Raw genomic sequence first — 26,885 nt, 5'->3', positions numbered from 1 at the left:
GGAGCACACACACTATATGGAGGGACTACAACTCCTAGCATGCTCCAGGAGCACACACACTATATGGAGGGACTACAACTCCCAGCATGCTCCAGGTCCCTCCATGTGGGGTCCAGTATGTGCTATTAGTGAGGAGCGGCACAGTCCAGCGCCATCACTCCTCCCTCAGTCCAGTGACCTCCCCTCCAGTGTCTGGAGAATCCCCATCTGGCACATCACACATGTCATGGACACAATTGCTTCATATAGAGTTTGCTCTTAGTTCTTGTCATGTTTCCTCAGGTTCTATAGATCCAGGACTCCCAGAGGTTTCTCCTAAAGATGATCCTTTCCATCAATGATCCACCAGGGATCCGGGAGAAGGACAGAGAGCAGATGGCGGCCAGGATCCTGGAGCTCACCCTGGAGATGATCTCCTTGATAACCGGAGAGGTGAGAGTCTCCCAGGACACGGCTCTTATCTCTAGGAATAACAGCGGGAAATGACTGGAGAGGTGAAGGATTCTTAGGATCTATGTAGTGATCAGTGTCTCCCCATACACAGGATTACACAGTAGTGAAGAAGTCGTCTGGTGAGTGTGTGACCCCCCGTGTGTCAGGAGGATGGACCCAGAGCCCCATCACCGAGCCTCCACCTCATTCACTGATACATGAGCAGAAGATCCTAGAACTTACCTCCAGGATCACTGAGCTGCTGAGCGGAGAGGTGAGCGCTGCCGGGAATGCTGGGACATTGTACAATAACACAAGGGAGGGGTCTGGGTGATGACTGTGTCATTGTGGGTGTCAGGTTCCTATAAGGTGTCAGGACGTCGCTGTCTATTTCTCCATGGAGGAGTGGGAGTATATAGAAGGACACAAGGACCAGTACAAGGACATCATGATGGAGGACCACCAGCCCCTCACATCACCAGGTAAGAGGAGACCTTCCTGATTATAGAGGACAGAGCAGGTGTGAGGTCACCTCCTCCATCATCTCATCATCACATATAGACAATGTATCAGTCACTGTGTATATTTCCTATAGATGGATCCAGTCCGAGAAATCCACCAGAGAGATGTCCCAGTCCTGGAGATTCCCGAGATATTACACAGGAACCAGAGAGATGTCCCAGTCCTGGAGATTCCCGGGATATTACACAGGATCCAGAGAGATGTCCTAGTCCTGGAGATTCCCAGGATATTACACAGGAACCAGAGAGATGTCCCAGTCCTGGAGATTCCCGGGATATTACACAGGATCCAGAGAGATGTCCTAGTCCTGGAGATTCCCGGGATATTACACAGGATCCAGAGAGATGTCCCAGTCCCCTATATTTCTATGTTGTAAAAGTGGAGCCAGAGGAGAACGTCCCACTGGATCATCAGGTAGATGGAGCTGAGGTTCCTGTGAATCCTCTATAGATGGATGTAATGAAGCTACTTACCTTCTCCAGCAGCAGAGGGTGGAGGGTCTATGGGGAGATGTTGGTCGGTCATAACTATAAATGGTAGAAGAGCAGGAGAAGTGAATAATCTTGTCCCTGGTGTCCATGAGTCTCCTCCTCAGGATCGGGTCACATCGGGTTATGCAGTGATATAACCGGAACATTGATGTTGATGTGTAAAATATTGGGATGAATGTGGATCCCGTCTCCTCCTGCAGGAGATTATTCCCCTTAGTTCCTGGTTCTGGAGGTTTCTGTCCATCACTTGGATATAAGAGAATCTCTGGAGACATTTCCTTGTTTTCTCAGGTCCTTCATGTTGGATCTTTCCAGGAAAGTTGTGGTGGAAGGAGGAGCGGAGAGGAAATCCCCTCATCAGTGACAGAGGAGGGTAAGAGCCTTTCATGTATCTTGTGGGTTATTCTTCCCTTATACATTGCAGGGAGAGGTCACATCCAGGGGTCAGGTCACTCTACATCTCCCGCCGCCAGATAGATGGCTTCATACGACTCTTGGCAATTTTTGGAAATAGAAAACATGATGACGTCTCTGTGGCCGGGGAGGTTGGTGGTGGTAGGAAGCCTGCAAAGCATAGCAGGGACGTTCCATCTCTATAGTTGCTCACTGGGTTAATGTGGTGGTGGCTGGGCCTGAGGAATCGCTGTGGTGCATGTACTTCCACCACTGAGGATTTCAGGACATCACTCTTTTCTTTCGGGTTGGATTTCTCTTGTTTTGTTCCCGTGACTAAATTTCAGGGTAGTGATGAGAAGGTACATACCTATGTGCACATATTTTTTTACTATTGCTGTATGAGATATATTTCATACTGTAAAGGACCTTTTGCCTGTACATCTGTTTCTGCTCTCAATACACATGTACACACAAGCTATTTTAGGAAATTTGAAGGTCCTCCAAACACCCTGAACCACAGTTTGAAGGCAGGCACAAGGAATGCATCCATAATTTCCCAAGTAGCTTGATGCTAGTACCATATGTAGGAAGTGACTCCAGACTTGTAGGGGCTATAGTATTCATACAGCCGAGGGCCCTTGGCAGTCTTAATCCGCCCCTGCAGGTAGACCATGCACAATAGCATCAACCGGTTTGAGAACCGAAAGTGAAGCATCACGCCAATATTGTGTGAGTACGACTCGTTAGTATAGTTCCCACGTCACAACAGCACGCTGGATCACCGTATAGGCACATGGCATACCCTAATGGCATACATCGGTTGTTGAATCTTACTGTACGTTACCTTATAATCTAGCATCGAGTTTAGGAGGGATCGGTTCTGTTAGACTAATCTGAACGGTTTCTATAAAGAGGCAGGTTCCAGACTGGACCAAGAGAAGGCTGTGGATGTTGTATATCTGGACTTTTCCAAAGCATTAGATACATTGCCGTAAAAAAGGCATAAACTGAGACTGCTGGGACTAGGGGAAAATCTGTGTATTTGGGTAAGCAATTGGCTTAGTGCTAGAAAACAGAGGGTCATCATAGAGGTTTTACATAGTAGAGTTTCAATATTTGCAGATGATACTAAGCTCTGTAAAGTAATTAATACAGGGGGGATAAGATAATATTACAGATCAATTTGTGGAGACGCAGTTCTACCATCGCCATGGACAGGGGGCATCCTCTACACCTAGAGGAGAGGCGGTCCTACCAGCGCCATAGACAGGGGACATCCTCTACACCTAGAGGAGAGGCGGTTCTATCATCACCATAGACAGGGACATTTTCTACACCTAGAGGAGAGGAGGTTCTACCAACACCATAGACAGGGGGCATCCTCTACACCTAGAGGAGAGGAGGTTCTACCATCACCATAGACAGGGGACATTTTCTACACCTAGAGGAGAGGAGGTTCTACCATCACCATAGACAGGGGGCATCCTCTACACCTAGAGGAGAGGAGGTTCTGCCATCACCATAGACAGGAGACATCCTCTACACCTAGAGGAGGGGAAGTTCTACCATCACCATAGACAGGAGGAATCCTCTACAGCTAGAGGAGAGGAGGTTCTACCATCACCATAGACAGGGGGCATCCTCTACACCTAGAGGAGAGGAGGATCTACCATCACCATAGACAGGGGACATCCTCTACACCTAGAGGAGAGGAGGTTCTACCATCACCATAGACAGGAGGAATCCTCTACACCTAGAGGAGAGGAGGTTCTACTATCACCATAGACAGGGGGCATCCTCTACACCTAGAGGAGAGGAGGTTCTGCCATCACCATAGACAGGAGGCATCCTCTACACCTAGAGGAGAGGAGGTTCTACCATCACCATAGACAGGGGACATCCTCTACACCTGGAGGGAGGAGGTTCTACCATCACCATAGACAGGAGGCATCCTCTACACCTAGAGGAGAGGAGGTTCTACCATCACCATAGACAGGGGACATCCTCTACACCTAGAGGAGAGGAGGTTCTACCATCACCATAGACAGGGGACATCCTCTACACCTGGAGGAGAGGAGGTTCTACCATCACCATAGACAGGAGGCATCCTCTACACCTAGAGGAGAGGCTGTTCTACCATCACCATAGACAGGGGCCATCCTCTACACCTAGAGGAGAGGAGGTTCTACCATCACCATAGACAGGGGGCATCCTCTACACCTAGAGGAGAGGAGGTTCTACCATCACCATAGACAGGGGACATCCTCTACACCTAGAGGAGAGGAGGTTCTACCATCACCATAGACAGGGGGCATCCTCTACACCTAGAGGAGAGGAGGTTCTACCATTACCATAGACAGGGGACATCTTCTACACCTAGAGGAGAGGAGGTTCTACCATCACCATAGACAGGAGGTATCCTCTACACCTAGAGGAGAAGAGGTTCTACCATCACCATAGACAGGGGCATTCTCTACACAAGGGGTCAGGAGCCTTTTTGGCTAAGAGAGCCATGAGAGCCACATATGTTAAAATATAATTCAGCGAGAGCCGTACAATATGTTTATAGTCAGCCCCCCCCCCCCGTATATAGCCAGCCATCCCCAATATACAGCCTGCAGACCCCAGTATATATCCAGACAGCTCCCCAGTATATAGCCAGCCCCCCCCCCCAGATTTATAGCTGGCCAACCCTCCACTATATAGCCAGCCCCCCCCCCCCTGTATAGAGCCAGCCAGCCTCAACCCTGTATACAACCAGCCCCTCCCCTGTATACAGCCATTCTGCTGCCTCCCTCTATACAGCCTGCCAGTGAGTGTCCCACCCCAGTACATGACCAAAACCCATGTACTCATCTTTCTGACGCTCCCCCGCAGTTCCGCTACTTGCTCAGTGCACGCTGGCGGCTCACAGACTACAACGTCACCCGCTTGCCAACGTCATAGTCTGTGCGACGCCGTGAGCCCGACTGCATCAAGTAGTGGAGCTGCTGGGGAGCGTCAGAAAGGTGAGTACATGTTTTTTTAATTTTTGACTAGTCCGCCCCTGGATAGAAGCCCTGTCTGCGAGCCAGATGTAGCCATCAAAAGAGCCACATCTGGCTCGCGAGCCATAGGTTCCCGACCCCTGCTCTACACCTACAGGAGAGGCGGTTCTACCATCACCATGGACACGGAGCATCCTCAACACGTGGAGAAGAAGCAGTTTTACAATAGTCAGGGGGAATCCTCTACAACTAGAGGAAAGGTGGTAATTTGAACATGTTAGAGAGGGGCCTGGACGCCCTTCTGGAGAACAAAAATATCACATTGTACGGGAATAAAACTTTTTGCAGTTTCGGTTAAACCAGGGAGTTATTCTGACCGCCATATTAGGGTCGGGAAGGATTTTTTCCCTGATTTGGGAAATTCGCATTGGCTTTGCAGGATTTTTTCCTTCTTCCAGATCAATGCAGTGTAATGTATAGGTCGGAATTGTTGTACTGATGTCTTTTTAACCTTTTATACTGCATAAACCAGCAGCCGTACAACTAATATACAAGAACCTGATAAGTGGTAAATCCTCCAGTAGAAGCCCCTGTATATACGGCTGCCGGGGGCTTCTCCCACCGACTTTACTGGTTTTCTAGGACTGCGAGTCGGGGGGAGACAGGAATCTCTGGTTACACAACCCTCTTATGTCTTGGAAGTAGAAGATTCCAGTTTCTAAAGATTTGATGATTTCTTTGGTTGGATTTTATTCACATTGATTTCTTGACTATATTTTCCAGGAGATGAAAGTAGAAGAGGTTCCCATGGACGTCCCCCCTCATCTCCTTGTGGTGAAGTAGAAGCGAATCAGTCACATCTTTCCACAGAGAAGGGAAATCATGGAGATAAGGGGCAGTTTTCATCTCCAAAACATGAGAACTATTTTGCCCAGAAATCTAATTTCGATCAACATCTGAGAACTCACACAGGAGTGAAGCCATATTCATGTTTCAGATGTGGGAAACATTTTAGTGTGAAATCAGATCTGGTTGTACACAAGAAAATTCACACACGGGAGAAGCCATTCTCATGTACTGAATGTGAGAAATGTTTTAACCGGAAATCCAATCTTGTTATACATCAGAGAATTCACACAGGGGCAAAGCCATTTTTATGTACCGAATGTGGCAAATGTTTTAATCACGAATCACATCTTGTTAGACATCAGAGAACTCACACCGGGGAGAAGCCATTTTCATGTCCTGAATGTGGGAAATGTTTTTCCCAGGAATCAAGTCTTGTTGCCCATCAGAGAACTCACACAGGAGAGAAACCATTTTTATGTACTGAGTGTGGAAAGTGTTTTACCCGGGAAACAAGCCTTGTCATACATCAGAGAACTCACACAGGAGAGAAGCCATTTTCATGTACTGAATGTGGTAAATGTTTCAGTGAGAAATCCAGTCTTATTACACATCAGAGAACTCACACAGGAGAGAAGCCATTTATATGTACCGTATGTGGGAAACGTTTTGCCCAGGAATCAAATTTAGTTGTACATCAGAGAATTCACACAGGAGAGAAGCCATATTCATGTACTGAATGTGAAAAATGCTTCAGAGAGAAATCCAGTCTTGTTAAACATCAGAGAATTCACACAGGGTCAAAGCCATTCTCATGTACTGAATGTGAAAAATGTTTTACAGATAAATACAGTCTTGATATACATCGGAGAACTCACACAGGAGAGAAACCATTTTCATGCTCTGAATGCAGAAAGTGTTTCGTTAATAGATCAAATCTTGTTAGACACATGAGAACTCACAAAGAAGAGAAATTGTTTTTATGTCCAGAAAGAGAAAAATCTTTTACCGGAAAAACCAATTTTGTCTAACACCAGAGATGTTACACAGGAGAGAGGCCACTTTCATGTACAGAATGTTAGAAATGTATTTGTAGCAAAGTAAATCTTTTCCGACATCACAGAACCTGGGGCAGAAGCCATTTTCATGTTCAGAATGCAGAAAATGTTTTATTCGTCCTGCAAGTAATGGAGCAAAGTCCACAAATCATCAACACGACAACCACTGGTCGCCAGAGAGATCGATGGACTCGATATAAAACTTCTCCATTTTCCTGGGTTCTTCATGATGGAGGTGAATCCCTCCAGGATTTTGATGATGATTTCGATCATTAGGAGCTGTTACTTCGAATAAAAACAAACACACAAAACTACCAGACATTGCAAACACCTTTTTCCGTTCTTATCTAATAACACACATCTGGTTACCGTATAAACTCGAGTATAAGCCGAGTTTTTCAGCACAATTTTTGTGCTCAAAATTCCCCATTTGGCTTATACTCGGGTAAAAAAAAAAAACAAAACCTGAGTTTGCAATCCCTTCCCTTCCTTGTTTGAACTTGATGGACTCAACATTCCGACGTCCCGGGCAGTTACTCTTCGATTCCTCTATGTTCATGTGCGCGGGCGCCGGCTCGTGGTCAGTGCCTCTTCTTTCTTCTTGCCGGCTGCAGATCTGTGACAGCTCAGTGGGCACGGACCGGCCGGAGCACAACAGGGATGTCATATTACAGCTGTGCGCCAGCTGGGGTGAGCGCACGTGAAGAAAGAAGAGGCGCTGACCACGGACATGGAGCCGGCACCTGCGCTCATGAAGATGTAGGAGGAGCTGCCTGGGGCGTCGGAATGGTGAGTACTCAATTTATTTATTTTTTTTTTTACAAGAAAGCTATACGCTACAGGGTGCTGCCTATATACTACAAGGGGCTGGCGAGCTATATACTGGGGACTCTGTGACCAATGCATTTCCCACCCTAGGCTTATACTCGAGTCAATAGGTTTTCCCAGTTTTGGTGGTAAAAATAGGTGCATCAGCTTATACTCGAGTATGTATGGTATTTATTTCTGCAATCCAGTTGATCTGCTGTGTTTTTAATTGCATCTCTGCTATAATTAACAAACCCTTTCTTATAACCATATATACTTGAGTATAAGCCGACCCGAATGTAAACCTGGGCTCCTAATTCTACCACAAAAAACTGTGTGGGAAATGCATTGGTCACTGCCAGTAAATAGTCAGTCCCTTTCCCCCCCCCCTAGTATATAGCCATCCCCCTGCCCCTTTAAATAGCCAGACGCCTGCCCCTATAGCATCTGACGTCACCGCTTGCGCACCGGAGCATCACGTTGGCCTCAGCACATGTTATACAGTCAGTTCTTATTCTGTTAAAGCAGGGGTCCCCAAACTTTTTACATAGGGGGCCGCTCACTGTCCCCCTCAGACCGTTGGAGGGCCGGACTAAAGTCTAAAAATAAGTAGCGGTACATGTGACCGCATCCATAATATACTGGCACCCCCCTCAATTAATTATTTAATATACCGGTACTGCACCCCCTTGTGAACTATTTTATATATTGGCCCAATTAATTAATTAATGTACTGGGACCTCTCTCCATTAATTATTGAATATGCCTCCCCCCCCACCCCCGCATTAATTACTAAACTGCCCCTCATAATTATTTCCCATACTGCCCCTCATAATTAATTATTTCCTAAGCTGCCCCTCATAACTAACTATTGGCCCCCAGTCGCCACAATCTTTTTACTGCCCTTTAATAAAAAAATAAAAACCCTGTACTCACCTAAGTCTTCTATCTTGTTGCCCCTTGTTGCAGGAAGGGGTGCGCGGCCGCGCAGCCTAGTTCATGGAGTGATGTGCGCCGGGGTTGTATTCCGGCCACATCGCTCCAGTTATAGTGCTCGAGCGGCCGTTTGTGGCCGCACCGAGCACTATACAGTGACGGGCAAGAGCTTCCTGTCCGGACGGAGGCTCCTGCCCGACTGTTGCAGGCTGCGAGGGCCCGGCGCTGGCGCGCAAAGTGTCGGGGGCCGGATCGAAACGGTCCGCGGGCCGCATGTGGCCCGTGGGCCGTAGTTTGGGGAACCCTGTGTTAAAGTGTATTTCATTAAGGTTTATTTTCACTTTTATCCTGTGTATCCTGTTGTTGGTTCGGTGACACAGATATATTTATCAGCTATAACTGTAGCTTCCTACCCTCAGGATGATGGACAACCCCACAAAGATCCATTCATGTATAAACAAATCCTACGAATTTTTTCTAAGTATATCAATGCGAAAAAAATGTGTCGGAGCATTTACTATTGCACTCGTGAATCTTACCTCCCGGAGCTCACAATCCTGGGCTGATCCGACACCCTCCCCCATCCCCCTGTAAAATTTCGACTGGAGCTCATCTGTCCAAAACTGTTTAGAATCCCGCTCCGTGTTTCCGAGAAACCATTCCAAGAAAACCCGACCATCCAGGTCTCCGCACGCCGTCGCACTCCTCCAACACCTCAGACGTACGTTACATCTCGTACCCTTCATCCTATTCCGTTTACTCGTGGGTTCATTAAAATAACCAATAAGCTTACTTCTTCAAAAACTCGCCCTGTAGTTTAATTGGCATTAACCAATCCACGGCCCACCTACTCCCAATGGACAGAAACGTGACCTCATACAGCCAATCCTGATCCAATATTGTTCCAACCAATGAAAGTAGTGGAGGGTCACTCAAAGCTGCATTGTGAATTCCCTTCACTTTCCCGTAACTCCGAATCTGTATCCCACAGAACCACAAGCCCCATGCGATCCAAAAGACGAGATACTTCTGTCATCCCCAATATGACACCAAAAGCTGGTTCTAGGTACCATAGACAGGGGTGCCTGAAGTGACACTGCCCACACAGCCCCAAAACCTGACCGATCCCAAGAGAACATGACTCCTCTCCAAGCTCCATAGCGTCTGCCTAATATTCCCAATGTGCGTACATCAGCGAGAGCCAGTGGTCCTCAACCTTTGGATAAGGAAACCATACAGCAGACTTTGGTCGTTGCCTCGATGCTCTCTTCTCGAGCTGTTTCCGGTCATGTGCTCAGTTACGAGTTTGCGGCTTGGTACGTGACTCATGGTGCAGCCGGCAGCCGTCCCTGGTGCTCTGCTGTGGGAGGAGCGCGGTGTGTAGTGGCTGTGTATTACTTACAGCCATAGACTCCAACGTATTCAGGCGTCTGTTGTGCCAAATCTCCTCAAATGGAGGCAGTGTTTCCCCTATCGTCCCCTGAGATCTCCGAATGATGATGTTCAGCCTATTCTTCTCCTCCTCCCAACAGATGACAGTGAGACACAGTATGGCCGCCATTGTTGTGTGGTAGAACATCTCCGGTATTTTGGTGCATATGTGGAATGATTTGAGCTCTATAGAAGGTGCAGCCGTGACATCGCTGTATTATACACTTATCATTGTGGGTCTTCCAGTCCGGCCTGTCATCTATGTACACACCGGATACTTGTATGTGTGACCTGATCTATCGCAGGTCCTTTCATCTCTATCGGTTCTGGAGACCCATTATTCCCACCATCTCCTTGGTCTAGTCTTCATCAAGAACCAGATGGTGTGTTTCACTCCAGTCCACAAAGCAGCTGATAACTTCCATATGTTCCTTATCATTACCGCCGTGGATGCAGCCTACGATCACCGGATCATCTGGAAATCCTTGTAGGTGTCAGGGGTTCTAGTTGTTTCTATAACCTGATGTATAGAAAATAGTTATGGGGAGAGTACAGAGGCCCATGATGCCTCCTGTATCGGAGCCCACCCCCTTATGTGGCTGAGCTGTGGTGCCTCCTGTATCGGGCCCCACCCCCTTATGTGGCTGAGCTGTGGTGCCTCCTGTATCGGGCCCCACCCCCCTATGTGGCTGAGCTGTGGTGCCTCCTGTATCGGAGCCCACCCCCCTATGTGGCTGAGCTGTGGTGCCCCCTGTATCAGGCCGCACCCCCCTATGTGGCTGAGCTGTGGTGCCTCCTGTATCGGGCCGCATCCCCCTATGTGGCTGAGCTGTGGTGCCCCCTGTATCAGGCCGCACCCCCCTATGTGGCTGAGCTGTGATGCCTCCTGTATCGGAGCCCACCCCCCTATGTGGCTGAGCTGTGGTGCCTCCTGTATCGGGCCCCACCCCCCTATGTGGCTGAGCTGTGGTGCCCCCTGTATCGGAGCCCACCCCCCTATGTGGATGAGCTGTGGTGCCCCCTGTATCAGGCCCCACCCCCCTATGTGGCTGAGCTGTGGTGCCCCCTGTATCGGAGCCCACCCCCCTATGTGGCTGAGCTGTGGTGCCTCCTGTATCGGGCCCCACCCCCCTATGTGGCTGAGCTGTGGTGCCCCCTGTATCGGAGCCCACCCCCCTATGTGGATGAGCTGTGGTGCCCCCTGTATCAGGCAGCACCCCCCTATGTGGCTGAGCTGTGGTGCCTTCTGTATCGGGCCGCACCCCCCTATGTGGCTGAGCTGTGGTGCCTTCTGTATCGGGACACACCCCCCTATGTGGCTGAGCTGTGGTGCCTCCTGTATCGGGCCCCACCCCCCTATGTGGCTGAGCTGTGGTGCCTCCTGTATCAGGCCGCACCCCCCTATGTGGCTGAGCTGTGGTGCCTCCTGTATCGGGCCCCACCCCCCTATGTGGCTGAGCTGTGGTGCCTCCTGTATCGGGTCCCACCCCCCTATGTGGCTGAGCTGTGGAGAGAGTATTCCAGCAGGGGCAGGGAGAGAGACCGAACCCTTAGGCAGAGAGAGGCCCTTGGCTGTCACCCTTCAATCTTTCCTGCAGGCCCTTGATGCAGCAGATGAGGAGAGTACTACTGCGCTCCTGGTTCAGGCCGTGCACTGCTGAAGCTTACAGGGAGCTCCGGGCTCCCGGGTGCTAGTGCACTGGCAGAATAGGGAGTAATACACCCGCTGGTCCGCATATGCACAACACAGCCAACACCACGCCGCCCACCACAGCGCCGGCACCACGCCGCCCACCACAGCGCAGGCACCACGCCGCCCACCACAGCGCAGGCACCTCGCCGCTCACCACAGCTCAGGCACCACACTGCTCACCACAGAAACCTGCACCACGCCGCCCACCACAGCGCAGGCACCTCGCCGCTCACCACAGCTCAGGCACCACACTGCTCACCACAGAAACCTGCACCACGCCGCCCACCACAGCTCAGGCACCACGCCGCCCACCACAGCTCAGGCACCACACTGCTCACCACAGAAACCTGCACCACGCCGCCCACCACAGCTCAGGCACCACGCCGCCCACCACAGCTCAGGCACCACGCCGCCCACCACAGCGCAGGCACCACACTGCTCACCACAGAAACCTGCACCACGCCGCCCACCACAGCTCAGGCACCACGCCGCCCACCACAGCGCAGGCACCACGCCGCCCACCACAGCGCCGGCACCACGCCGCCCACCACAGCGCAGGCACCTCGCCGCTCACCACAGCTCAGGCACCACACTGCTCACCACAGAAACCTGCACCACGCCGCCCACCACAGCTCAGGCACCACGCCGCCCACCACAGCTCAGGCACCACGCCGCCCACCACAGCGCCGGCACCACGCCGCCCACCACAGCGCAGGCACCTCGCCGCTCACCACAGCTCAGGCACCACGCCTCCCACCACAGCGCAGGCACCACGCCGCCCACCACAGCGCAGGCACCACGTCGCTCACCACAGCTCAGGCACCACGCCTCCCACCACAGCGCAGGCACCACGCCGCCCACCACAGCGCGAGCACCACAACGTTCACCACAGCTCAGGCACCACAACGTTCACCGTGCCGCTCACATCACCAACACCACATACCTCACCAGAAAGTGGGCACTACGCCGCTCACTACACACCTCACCACAGCGCGGATCTCAGCGCCGGCACTGGCCACTTTACTGTGTGATGAGAAGAGCTGTGAGGATGGCCGCCGGGAGAGATCATCAGGAATCATTCTTACATATATTCTGCACCAGCAAACTACAGAGAGACATAATGGAGGGGAGAAAAGCAGATGGGGAATTATAATTGGAATAGAAAGGAGCTGTATAGAGGGGGCATTAATAATAAAGACACACTGATCACATGATCTATGACATCATCACAGGTCCTTCCTCCAGCACTTCTCCTCTATACATGTACACCCCGCCCCCTCAGTGACGTCACACTCCCCGGGTCACATGACTAGCGGAGAGTGAGCAGGAGGCCCCGCCTCTCAGTGACATCACACTCCAGGGGTCACATGACTAGTGGATAGTGAGCAGGAGGCCCCGCCTCTCAGTGACATCACACTCCCAGGGTCACATGACTAGTGGATATTGAGCTGGACACGTGTGTGAGGTAGAGAGTGTCCTGCACTGAGGAGAGAAGAGGTAAGTGACCAGAGGAGGGACTACAACTCCCAGCATGCTCCAGGAGCACACACACTATATGGAGGGACTACAACTCCCAGCATGCTCCAGGAGCGCCCACTATATGGAGGGACTACAACTCCCAGCATGCTCCAGGAGCACACACACTATATGGAGGGACTACAACTCCCAGCATGCTCCAGGAGCACACACACTATATGGAGGGACTACAACTCCCAGCATGCTCCAGGAGCGCCCACTATATGGAGGGACTACAACTCCCAGCATGCTCCAGGAGCACACACACTATATGGAGGGACTACAACTCCCATCATGCTCCAGGAGCGCACACACTATATGGAGGGACTACAACTCCCAGCATGCTCCAGGTCCCTCCATGTGGGGTCCAGTATGTGCTATTAGTGAGGAGCGGCACAGTCCAGCGCCATCACTCCTCCCTCAGTCCAGTGACCTCCCCTCCAGTGTCTGGAGAATCCCCATCTGGCACATCACACATGTCATGGACACAATTGCTTCATATAGAGTTTGCTCTTAGTTCTTGTCATGTTTCCTCAGGTTCTATAGATCCAGGACTCCCAGAGGTTTCTCCTAAAGATGATCCTTTCCATCAATGATCCCCCAGGGATCCGGGAGAAGGACAGAGAGCAGATGGCGGCCAGGATCCTGGAGCTCACCCTGGAGATGATCTCCTTGATAACCGGAGAGGTGAGAGTCTCCCAGGACACGGCTCTTATCTCTAGGAATAACAGCGGGAAATGACTGGAGAGGTGAAGGATTCTTAGGATCTATGTAGTGATCAGTGTCTCCCCATACACAGGATTACACAGTAGTGAAGAAGTCGTCTGGTGAGTGTGTGACCCCCCGTGTGTCAGGAGGATGGACCCAGAGCCCCATCACCGAGTCTCCACCTCATTCACTGATACATGAGCAGAAGATCCTAGAACTTACCTCCAGGATCACTGAGCTGCTGAGCGGAGAGGTGAGCGCTGCCGGGAATGCTGGGACATTGTACAATAACACAAGGGAGGGGTCTGGGTGATGACTGTGTCATTGTGGGTGTCAGGTTCCTATAAGGTGTCAGGACATCGCTGTCTATTTCTCCATGGAGGAGTGGGAGTATATAGAAGGACACAAGGACCAGTACAAGGACATCATGATGGAGGACCACCAGCCCCTCACATCACCAGGTAAGAGGAGACCTTCCTGATTATAGAGGACAGAGCAGGTGTGAGGTCACCTCCTCCATCATCTCATCATCACATATAGACAATGTATCAGTCACTGTGTATATTTCCTATAGATGGATCCAGTCAGAGAAATCCTCCAGAGAGATGTCCCAGTCCTGGAGATTCCCGAGATATTACACAGGAACCAGAGAGATGTCCCAGTCCTGGAGATTCCCGAGATATTACACAGGAACCAGAGAGATGTCCCAGTCCTGGAGATTCCCGGGATATTACACAGGAACCAGAGAGATGTCCCAGTCCTGGAGATTCCCGAGATATTACACAGGATCCAGAGAGATGTCCCAGTCCTGGAGATTCCCGAGATATTACACTGGAACCAAAGAGATGTCCCAGTCCTGGAGATTCCCGAGATATTACACTGGAACCAAAGAGATGTCCCAGTCCTGGAGATTTCCGAGATATTACACAGGAACCAGAGAGATGTCCCAGTCCTGGAGATTCCCGAGATATCAAAGAGGAACCAGAGAGATGTCCCCGTCCTGGAGATTCCCGAGATATTACACAGGAACCAGAGAGATGTCCCAGTCCTGGAGATTCCCGGGATATTAAAGAGGAGCCGGAGGAGAACGTCCCACTGGATCATCAGGTAGGTGGAGCTGAGGTTCCTGTGGATCCTCTATAGATGGATGTAATGAGGCTACTTACCTTCTCCAGCAGCAGTGGGTGGAGGGTCTATGGGGAGATGTTGGTCGGACATAACTATAAATGGTAGAAGAGCAGGAGAAGTGAATAATCTTCTCCCCGGTGTCCATGAGTCTCCACCTCAGGATCGGGTCACATCAGGTTATGCAGTAATATAACCGGAACATTGATGTTGATGTGTAAAATATTGGGATGAATGTGGATCCCGTCTCCTCCTGCAGGAGATTATTCCCCTTAGTTCCTGGTTCTGGAGGTTTCTGTCCATCACTTGGATATAAGAGAATCTCTGGAGACATTTCCGTGTTTTCTCAGGTCCTTCATGTTGGATCTTTCCAGGAAAGTTGTGGTGGAAGGAGGAGCGGAGAGGAAATCCCCTCATCAGTGACAGAGGAGGGTAAGAGCCTTTCATGTATCTTGTGGGTTATTCTTCCCTTATACATTGCAGGGAGAGGTCACATCCAGGGGTCGGATCAGTCTGTATCTATATATCCCTCATCCCAGGTAGAGAGCGATGGCGTCATCCCGCTCCTGACAATACTTGCAAAAAGAAAAGTGAATTACATCACTGTCTCTGTGTTTGGGGGGAGGGGGGTTTCCCCCATAGTAAGACACCCCCGCAAGTAAGATGTAGAGTGGGTTTTATGGGGGTCGTCTAATGTAATACGTACCCCGAAAGTAAGACGTAGTAAATTGTACGTTGGTCGGTAGTACCGGTACCTGCATCAGGACAACATACAGAGGGAGGGGGGATTGGTGGCTGCTGGCGGGAGTCTGAGATCGGCCGGCGGGGGCGGGAGCTCGATGCAGGATCCGGGAGCGGAGGGGTGGAAAGCGGAGGTATGTGGGGGGCGGGTTGGAGCTGGCCAAAGGGTGGGCGGGAGCTTGATGCCGGCGGGGGCCGGAGATAGTGGGGCCGGGGCGTACAGAAACACGCAGCCTCCGTGCCCTCATGTGCAGCCTCTGATTGGCCCAGAAGCTCCTGCACGAGGAAGAAGAAGCCGCACCTCTACCCAGCACCACAGAGGAATTGATCCGATCGCCATTACGGTACCAGGTGCTGTAACCCTATGGAAGGCTGTGTAGGATACAGTATGGGGCTGTAACCCTATGGGAGACTGTGTGGGATACTGTATGGGGCTGCAACCCTATGGGAGACTGTGTGGGATACTGTATGGGGCTGTAACCCTATGGGAGATGTGTGGGATACTGTATGGGGCTGCAACCCTATGGGAGATGTGTGGGATACTGTATGGGGCTGTAACCCTATGGGAGGCTGTGTGGGATACTGTATGGGGCTGTAACCCTATGGGAGGCTGTGTGGCATACTGTATGGGGCTGCAACCCTATGGGAGATGTGTGGGATACTGTATGGGGCTGTAACCCTATGGGAGACTGTGTGGGATACTGTATGGGGCTGTAACCCTATGGGAGGCTGTGTGGCATACTGTATGGGGCTGCAACCCTATGGGAGATGTGTGGGATACTGTATGGGGCTGTAACCCTATGGGAGACTGTGTGGGATACTGTATGGGGCTGCAACCCTATGGGAGATGTGTGGGATACTGTATGGGGCTGTAACCCTATGGGAGGCTGTGTGGGATACTGTATGGGGCTGCAACCCTATGGGAGATGTGTGGGATACTGTATGGGGCTGTAACCCTATGGGAGATGTGTGGGATACTGTATGGGGCTGCAACCCTATGGGAGATGTGTGGGATACTGTATGGGGCTGCAACCCTATGGGAGATGTGTGGGATACTGTATGGGGCTGCAACCCTATGGGAGATGTGTGGGATACTGTATGGGGCTGCAACCCTATGGGAGACTGTGTGGGATACTGTATGGGGCTGTAACCCTATGGGACATGTGTGGGATACTGTATGGGACTGTAACCCTATGGGAGACTGTGTGGGATACTGTATGGGGCTGCAACCCTATGGAAGGCTGTGTGGGATACTGTATGAGGCTGCAACCCTATGGGAGATGTGTGGGATACTGTATGAGGCTGTAACCCTATGGGAGGCTGTGTGGGATATTGTATGGGGCTGTAACCCTACGGAAGGCTGCGTGGGATACTGTATGGGGCTGTAACCCTATGGGAGGCTGTGTGGGACACTGTATGGGGCTGTAACCCTATGGGAGGCTGTGTGGGACACTGTATGGGGCTGCAACCCTATGGAAGGCTGTATGGGCTTCAACCCTATGGGAGACTGTGATACGGAACCATAAGCAGTGCTTATACCGTACTCTACGGTATATTTTTGCCCCTAGACATGAGCGCTTCCGGTTCCAGTGGTAAAAGGAGGAGCTACACCGTGGAGTATAAAAAAGCGATTGTCGAAGAATCTTGGGGCAAAAATGTAGTGGAGTTCTGCAAGGAGAAAATGTTGGATCACCGACTGGTCCAAAAATGGCGTGCAGAATACACTAACCTGAGTGAAAAAGTGGAGAGCGGAATGGCTAAAAAGCGCAAGATTGGATGTGGTCGGCAAGCAATGTATACAGAGCTGGAAAGCCTGGTCTCCGAGTGGGTTGCAGACAGGAGAGCAAAGACATTGGTGGTGACCAGGGCTCAGATTCGGAAATATGCCCTTGCAGTGGCACCACAGTTTGACATTTCCCCTAAACAATTCAAGGCATCGCAGCACTGGGTGGATAACTTTCTTGAACGCAATGACCTGTCTTTGAGAAGATCCACAACCCTCTTTAGGCTGGAAGATGCTGAGATTGTTAAACGTGCATGTGCCTACAAGAAGTTTGTGGATGACATTGACTTCTCTAAGTACAGTCTATGCAACATGATCGCCATGGACGAAACTACCGTGTTCATGGGCCAAGCAGCTCCAACCACCATTAATCAACGAGGTGCCTCCTCAGTGTACGTTCCCTCCACCGCTTATGAAAGTGCACGTGTCACCTGCATTTTGGCGATTCGTCTGGATGGCACTAAAGTCACACCACTACTCATTGCAAAGGGCAAGAAGGACAAGATTGAGCGGGTCTCTGGCATTTATGTGCTGGAAACTGAAAAAGCCTGGGCCACACAAGCTGTTATAAGGAAGTGGCTTGATTTGACGCTGCCGCTTGTTAAGCGAGGGAACACAAGGAGGATGCTGATCTGGGATGCAGCCAGCACACACCGCGCCAAAAACATGAAAAACTTCCTTCGTGAGCGGAGAATCGACCAAATCATGATTCCTGCAGGGATGACGGCTTATCTCCACTCTCTGGATATCGCCATTAACAAGGCATTCAAGGACCATCTGCGTGCGGAAATCAACGACTACATCGAAAACCGCATGGAGAGAAATGTACGTGGGAACTTTGTGAAGCCCAGACTGCCAGAGATTGTGAACTGGGTGAAGAATTCATGGGATAAGATCACTGACACCTGCGTTGCAAGTGCACTGCGAGCTGGCTACCTGGACAAGACCTGCCCATTTCAGGACAGTGCCGTTGCTACTCATGAGAGATACGGGCCAATGATTCAGCAGGAAATGGACTCCCGAGAGTCCCAAGAAAATCCACAGGAACCTCAGAGTGTGGATGTTTATGATGATGTTCCTGAAGATGATGACATGGTTGTCATGGAATGAATCTGTTTTATCTTCCAGTATCACATATTCAGACTGTTCGTTCTTACAGTTTCTCATTGTTTTACATGTTATACATGGAAATACCGTCATGATACAGTTGTGACAAGACATTCTTGGCACTTGCTTTTATAAAACTGTTTTGTGGTGAATACCATACTGTTCAGGATGTTAATAAATGTTAATTTTATGGTTAAAACAAAAATCGACATTTTTTTCCAATATAAGACATACCCCAAAAGTAAGACATAGTGGGACTTTTGAGGGTAAAAAGAATGTAAGACACTTACTTTCGGGGAAACACAGTAAGTCTGTGAAGTGGAGTGAATAGTAAATAGATGGGAGGGGCTCTGGTGACACCCTCTAGGCTCATTTGCATGTAGCAGTGATATGATACTGATGTATGGACCAGTAAGCAGGGGCAGGGACGTTACATCTCTATAACTGCCCACTGGGTTAATGACGCTCCTGACCTCATCCTCCTCCTTCTCCTCTGCTTCCTCTTCTCCTTCCTCCTCATCCGGTCAGTGTCGGGCCGTCACCACCAGTCTCAGCTTAGTCATTGGGGAATGTAGCAGAACGTGCTGAAACTCGTCTATCTGAGCAAAAGACTGAACACCACCGAAAGTAGGGAAGATCCCCCCCCCCCCATCCCCTAGAGTAACTCCCTGGATCATCTGAAACTATTTTGGGTTTTTTTCTTTACATTTTTGTTTGTTTTTTAAACTTTTATGACAAACTGAATCTTTTTTCACAAAACAGGAATTATTTACAAAAACATAAACTAATTCATAAAGTTTAGTCCCCCTGCCATGGGAGCATCCCGAGCCTGGGTGATTACATCCCGCGCCATTGGCATGCGCTTTCCTTAATGGCCAATAACACGGAGCAGCTGCATAAACGGCCTGGGCCTCGTATGCAGTAAAGAAACCCTAGTGCACGTTCTACAGCGACAAACCTGGGATTAGTTGCTCCATGTGACAGATATGGAGATCTACAAGGAAATTGTAGGAGACAAAGGTGACTGCACAACGAAGGACGGGGAAGATGTGGTGTGTGATATGTACAGATATCTGATGCGTGAACCTCCGATGGAGTTTCGCTGTGGCCGCACGGTGAGCTGCAGCTGAGAGAGGCTCAGAGAAATTGGCTCAGCATTAGAGAAGGTTAAAAGTTCTCCAAAGCCCAAACCCTTTACTTCTGCGGCAAGCTGTTTTGTGGATCCAGTGGCTTTGTTTGATGTCTGGGGACCCCTACTCTTCACTCTCTAAACCTCTGGCATGGGACATCTAATTTAATTCCATGACCTTCAATACCTCTCCTATCAGATCTATATTTCTGGTCCAGATATCTCCTCTCTTCTAGCCAAAATTCCAGAGTGTCTTTCAGCCATGTCCTGCTTTTTCTCTTCCCATTTTCTAAAACTTAACATGGACAAAACAGAACTCATAATCTTTTCTCCACCTAACACATCCCTCCCACCAAACCTAACCATCACAATTCATGGGTCCACGCTCTCCACAGTCCCTTAAGTCCACTGCCTTGGAGCCATCTTTGACTCCATCTTTACAGGCCCTTACTACAACCTGCCGCCTCCATCTCAAGAACATCTCTTGCATCCGACCCTTCCTCAATCCAGAGTCTACAAAATTACTCGTCCATGCTCTTGCCATTTCCCGCTTGGACTACTGCAACATTCTTCTCTGCGGTCTCCCCCCTAACTCTCTAACGCCTCTCGAATCTATCCTAAACTCTGCTGCCCGGCTCATCAGTCTCCGGGCTTTTCCTCTGCCTCTCCTCTCTGCAAGTCTCTCCACTGGTTACATGCACAACAAGTTCAATTTAAAATACTAAACATGACCTACAAAGCCGCCCACAACATGTCTCCTCCATATAGTTCGGAACGCATTAGGCAACGCCCCCCACACGTAATCTCTGAGCCTCACAGGATCTTCCGCTTCACTCTACCAACCTATACTTTACATTACCAACCACTCTTCTCACAACCGTATCCAGGACTTCTCCCATTTTTCCGACATACTCTGGAACTCTCAGCCTGTGCCCCATTTTCCAAACCTTTAAATGTAATCTTAAAACTCACCTGTTAATGATCTCCTACAACACACAATAACTGCTCTGCTCCCTCATGTCATGTCTCCATCTTCCCTTTCATATGGATTGTGAGCCCTCACGGGCAGGGTCCTCCTTTCATTTGTCTCCTGATCTCTGTAGTTTTGTATTTGTTCTTGTCGTAATGTATTGTACAGCGCCATGGAATTAATGTGCTCTATAAATAAATGATAATAATGAGCCAGATGAGTAAGAAACGCAGGATGACCTATCAGGTCAAGCGCTCTGTCCAAAGATGTGGATGACGTTCTTGGAGCAGTCACAACCACAATGGATTTAAAAGACCCTCTAGATCCCTTATACGACACATATACATTATTTAAAGAACATTAAAGTTTTTCCTGTGTATTACAACATTCCTAGTATGATTAGGAAAGAGTGGAAAGACCTGCAAAACCGAGTGATGGTTTCCTTTAAGCTTTTCCTTCCATAAGAAGACTGAGGCCCTATTAAAATGATCCTGCTATGCTGAGGCCTAATATTGCTGCTACCTGTACTGCAAGATGCTTGGGTATGTGGTTGGATCAACTTGAGGAACAGTTGTCAGCAGGAACCCCTAGAGAAGAAATTATTGCGTCCTTACCTCTTTTTAGGAAAGCTACTAATTATATAGCGGATTCCTCAGCAGACATGACCAAGTTATTTGCCAGAGCCCCTGGTCTAGCCATTTCGGCCAGAAGATGTACGTGGTTAAGAACCTGTTCAGGAGACTTGGGAACCAAGAATGAACTAGTTGCTATTACCTGTGAGGGGTGTCGACTCTTCGTCTCGGACCTTGATGATATTGTAGAGATGGCATCCGAAAAGAGAAACGTTTTTCCTCAGGAGACTAAATTCTTTAATCAGAAGAGGTACTTTCGGAACCAAAAGCTGTTTCGTTCTAAACAGCCTAAAAAAGAAAACTCCAGATTCCAGTGTTTTAGAGGAAGAACCAGGAATATATTAATCAATAAACCTAAGTCTGCAAAGTCCAGTTCTCTGTGGGGACAGCTGAAGAAATTTCTGCATGGGTGGGGAAATAATAACCTCCTCTCCGTGGGTTCTAAACAGCATTCAGTAGGGTTATCAAATCGAGTTTCAGTCTACCAACAACCCCCCACCACCATGAGACAGTTTCTGTTTTGTTGTTCACCTGGATCATCAAGAACATCAAGCTATGGAGGTAGAGATTCTATCTCTTATGAACAAGCAAGTATCGATACAATTGCGTGAAGATCAGATACAGAAAGGGTTTTATTCTTCAATGTTTCCAGTCAAAAAACCAAATGGTTCCTACCGCACAATTGTAAATCTGAAGAAACTAAACAGGTTTCTACTATACAAAAAAATTCAAAATGGTAGCAGTAAGGACATCCACCAACCTTCTGTCTTAGAACGCACAGATGGTGACTTTGGACTTGGAAGATACATATTATCATGTGCCTATTCATTCCGCTTCACCAAAACATCTACGAATGGCAGTTTTCTTAAAGGGCAAGACGACTCCTCCAGTTCCAGGCTCTCCCCTTTAACCAGTCAGCAGCTCCAAGAGTCCTTACGAAAATATTGGTGGAAGTGGTGGTGTTTCTTAATCTAAATCGGGTAAAGATTATTTCGTATTTAGATGATTTTTTTAATCTGGGCGGAATATGCATCTTAGGTTCTGATACATCTAGACTTCATCCTCATGACCCTTTCCTTGGTGGGATGGAAAGTTAACCATTTAAAATCAGATTTTCTTCCCTCTACACAGAAGTGTTTCCCAGCAGTGCTGCTGGCCTCTCGGAGGATGTTATTCACCCTACCCTTGGACAAAGTCGTCTCCATTCCTCAAAGAATTTATTCTTTAAATGCATGTTCTCTGGTCCCTATTCGACAGATTAAGAAAATCCTGGGTGTGTTGACCCCACGATTTCGGTGGTTCTAAGCCCATTCCAGGGTGCAGCAAATGTTCCTCATGTCGTTTTGGGACAGGAATCCGTATCATCTGGAATACAAAGTAATTGTCCCAATACAGGTAAAACGATCTAAACGATTTAAACTGGTGGTTCCTAAAGAAGAACCTGTTAAGAGGCGTTTGTTGGAGGAAAGACAACCCTTACATCATTACTACGGATGCCAGTTCCCTAAATTTGGGTGCTCATTCTTCCTCTTCTTTTTCACAGGGTGTTGGGGATCCAGCTATGACAAAATCATCTAACCTTCTAACCTAAGAGCAATCTCTGATCTATGGGAGGTTTTAAAATACTTCAGTTCTCAGGTGCAAGGCAAACATCGCAGGATCCAATCAGACAATGGACAGACAAGGAGGTACCAAAGTTCGAGTCTTTGCTAAATCTCGCAACAGATTTTCAGTGGGCACAACTGAATGTGCTTTCTGCTTTAGCGGTCCACCTGAAGGAGACTTTAAACATCCAACTGGACCATCTGAGTCGCTTTCAGATAAGGGAAAGTGAATAGAGACTTTCATCGACAATCCTTCCAGCACATAACCGATAGATGGGGGGTTCTAGTCCTGGACCTGTTTGCAACAAGAGAAACAGTCATGTACCTCATTGTTTCCATTCAGTCTACGGATTCATCTACTGTGATAGACTTTTTGTTTTAAGACTGGCCTCCTTTCTTATATGTTTTTATTCCTTTTCTACTGATTACAAAGACCCTTCCAGAAGATTCTTCAGTCAAAGGCGTCAGTAAACTTGATAATGCCCTTTTGGGCCAGAAGATCATGGTTTCCCTTGTTACCGAAGATGTCGAGGAGAATCTTCCAGAAGTTCCAGTCCCGCTATCCCAGGGACCAATTCTCCATCCATCCCTCTTTTAACTTCAGTTGACGGCTTGGAGATTGAGAGAAAAAGGGTTTTCTGATCCTGTGACTTTTTTACACTATTATCATGTAGAAAGATGATAACGTCCAAAATATATACAAGGATCTGGAAATCCTTCCTTTTTTCCTTCTTCTTCTCAGCCAAGTATTTTTTTTAATCTTGGACTTTTTTGGACAAGGGGCTCAAGACTACCACTCTGAAATTACAAGTTACTGCCTTAAATGTCTTCATGGAAATAAAATTATCGGGCAACCCGTATATTAAACTTTTCTTGGATAGACCGAGACCTTTTGTGGGTTAAGAAGACCCTCTAGGGAATTTCTGTTTGGTTTCTGACAGTTTTTTCAGACTCCCCGTTTGAACCCATTGATGATATTTCTTTTAGTGTGTATTTCTCCTTGCCATAACTACAACTCGAAGAGTAGGAGAGATACAGGTTTTTTCTTGCAAAGCCCCGTACCTGGAGATTAAGGAAGACAGAATTTCTTTAATAGTACCAAAGAGTAGAGGTCCAGCATCCAGACATGGTAAATCTGATGCGTTTCGGACCGTTCACGATCCTTAGTCGTAGCCTACTGAAGTGCTATAGTGCGAAGTATTTATACATATGGTGACTTGACCGGAAACAAACTTTCAAACAACGTAATTAATACAGAGGAGGATAGGATAACATTACAGATGTATTTGTAGAAGCTAGAGGAATGGGCTGGCAAATGGCAGATGAGGTTTAATGTAGATAAATGTCAGGTTGAGCACTTGTGTTTAAAATGGTAACTTTCTTGTTAAAACATATGGAGAAAAAGACTTAAGGCTTTGCTAAATACATTTATAGGATGTATCTAGAAAGGAGTACATTCTCCTGATTTTATGATAGTTTTGCACTTATACAAACCACTGGTCAGACCGCACATGGTATATTGTGGACAGTTTTGGGCTCCACTGTATAAAAAGGACCTAGAGGAGACGAGGTTCTACCATCACCATAGACAGGGGGCATCCTCTACATTGATTACTCATTAACAAATGGATTAATATTCATGATCTTTCTCTCCATAGATGACTGTATGTTACTGACTCGTCACTTTACTTTTGCTTGTTACAGGGGAAAAGGAAAGTTCCAATATTAATTTCTTGACTATATTTTTTAGGAGAGGAAAGTACAAGAGGTTCCCATGGACGTCCCCCCTCATCTCCTTGTGGTGAAGTAGAAGATAATCAGTCACATCTTTCCACAGAGGAGGAAAGTCATGGAGATAAGAGGCAGTTTTTACGTCACAAACGTGAGAAACGTACCCAGAAATTAAATCTTGATCAACATCAGAGAACTCACACAGGAGAGAAGCCATTTTCATGTGCTGAATGTGGGAAATGTTTTAATCATGCAGCACATCTTGTTAGACATCAGAGAACTCACACCGGGGAGAAACCATTTCCATGTACTGAATGTGGAAAATGTTTTTCCCAGGAATCAAATCTTGTCATGCATCAAAGAACTCACACAGGAGAGAAACCATTTTTATGTACTGAATGTGGGAAATGTTTTGCCTGGGAATCAAGGCTTATTATACATCAAAGAACTCACACAGGAGAGAAGCCATTTTTATGTACTGAATGTGGGGAATGTTTTGGAGAAAAATCCAGGCTTGTTACACATCAGAGAACTCACACAGGAGAGAAGCCATTTTCATGTGCTGAATGTGAGAAATGTTTTGATCACACAGCACATCTTGTTAGACATCAGAGAACTCACACCGGGGAGAAACCATTTCCATGTACTGAATGTAGGAAATGTTTTTCCCAGGAATCAAGTCTTGTCATGCATCAAAGAATTCACACAGGAGAGAAACCATTTTTATGTACTGAATGTGGGAAATGTTTTGCCCGGGAATCAAGGCTTATTATACATCAAAGAACTCACACAGGAGAGAAGCCATTTTTATGTACTGAATGTGGGGAATATTTTGGAGAAAAATCCAGGCTTGTTAGACACCAGAGAACTCACACAGGAGAGAAGCCATTTTTATGTACTGGATGTGGGAAATGTTTTACAGAGGAATCAAGTCTTATTGCACATTGGAGAATTCACACAGGAGATAAGCCATTTTCATGTACTGAATGTGAAAAATGTTTTAGAGCGAAATCTAGTCTTGTTAAACATCAGAGAACTCACACAGGGGTGAAGCCATTTTCTTGTACTGAATGTGGGAAATGTCTTGGACAGAAATACAGTCTTTATTTGCATCAGAGAACTCACACAGGAGAGAAACCATTTTCGTGCTCTGAATGCAGAAAGTATTTTGTTTATAAATCAAATCTTTTCAAACACATGAGAACTCACAAAGAAGAGAAATGATTTTCAGGTTAAGAAAGTTGAAAATCTTTTACCGGAAAAACATATTTTGACTAACAACCGAGAACTCATACAGGAGAGAAGCCACTTTCATGTACAGAACGTTGAAATGTTATTGCAGCTTTTTTGACTCGGGGGAGAAGCCATTTTTTATGTTCAGATTATAAAAATGTTTTATGAAGGGAACATATGTTATACATCAGATAATTCACACAGGTGAAGCCATTTTCATGTACTAAATGTGGGAAATGTTTTACCCAGAAATATCATGTTGTATAATGGAGAACTCACACAGGAGAGAAGCCATGTTAACACTTCTTACACTATAAACATTTCCAGATCTGTATTAAATTTTCTTTCTTTATAATGACCACTGATGATGTCTGCAGTACATGTGTTTTCTAAAAGTGATTTTTTTTTCTCACTATTTTGCCTGTTTCCCCCAACGCTAAAATTAAAGGCGCCATGATTGCGATGAGGAAACATATTCTGATGGTTCTAACCACCAGAGGCTGTTACATCTTTCTAAAAGGGAACTTGCACAATCCACTGTGACCATAGCTGGGCTTGTATGCTCCTAGTGACCACCAGTCTCCAACTATTGCGCTGATGTAGTGAAGGATTGTGTCTAGTGGTCTATTGCTTACCCCGAGCCCCTCTTGGTCTCCTCTTCTTAAAAACCTTCTCTTAGGAAACTAAAGTCCCTTCACTGAGCTCTTTCCGATTCCTCCCTTAGGGACGTTGGGAGAAACCCTCCACCCGAGACCCTTCATTCTATTCAGCTCCAGGTAACACATATCTAAGTATCGATTACCTATTTCTATCATATAACATCTCCCCATCTCCAGCGCTGCATAGGGGTCATGTAACCATCTCTGACCAGGTCCTGGTTTCTATGTCCATTATTGTCCCCAACCTCCCCTTCATTCATATACCTGGTAAAAATAGATACCGTATATTCCGGCGTATAAGACGACCTGGTGTATAAGACGACCCCCTACTTTCCTGTTTAAAATATAG

At 47.9% G+C, this 26,885-nt stretch overlaps 1 protein-coding gene across 1 annotated transcript; it reads left to right on the top strand.

Annotated features, from left to right (window-relative positions):
• Positions 1-111: 111 nt before the first annotated feature.
• On the top strand, positions 112-26,885 carry LOC140119978 (uncharacterized). The gene is made up of 4 exons (XM_072139407.1): positions 112-1,368; positions 1,737-1,818; positions 5,612-6,538; positions 24,832-26,885. Exons 1-4 carry the CDS (start codon positions 997-999, stop codon positions 25,866-25,868), a joined length of 2,418 nt encoding a protein of 805 aa, XP_071995508.1. The 5' UTR covers positions 112-996; the 3' UTR covers positions 25,869-26,885.

Source organism: Engystomops pustulosus, chromosome 2, assembly GCF_040894005.1.
Source record: "Engystomops pustulosus chromosome 2, aEngPut4.maternal, whole genome shotgun sequence".
In the NCBI taxonomy this organism is placed as follows: Eukaryota; Metazoa; Chordata; class Amphibia; order Anura; family Leptodactylidae; genus Engystomops; species Engystomops pustulosus.
The sequence above is the reverse complement of the archived record's forward strand: the minus strand, read 5'-3'. Positions and strand labels throughout refer to the sequence as shown.

Bases quoted from the DNA above. Each gene is read 5' to 3' on its own strand.
- LOC140119978 (XM_072139407.1), top strand. From the start codon at position 997: ATGTATCAGTCACTGTGTATATTTCCTATAGATGGATCCAGTCCGAGA. The intron at 1,369-1,736 runs GTAGATGGAGCT...TTGTTTTCTCAG, and splicing joins ACGTCCCACTGGATCATCAG to GTCCTTCATGTTGGATCTTT. The intron at 1,819-5,611 runs GTAAGAGCCTTT...TATATTTTCCAG, and splicing joins CTCATCAGTGACAGAGGAGG to GAGATGAAAGTAGAAGAGGT.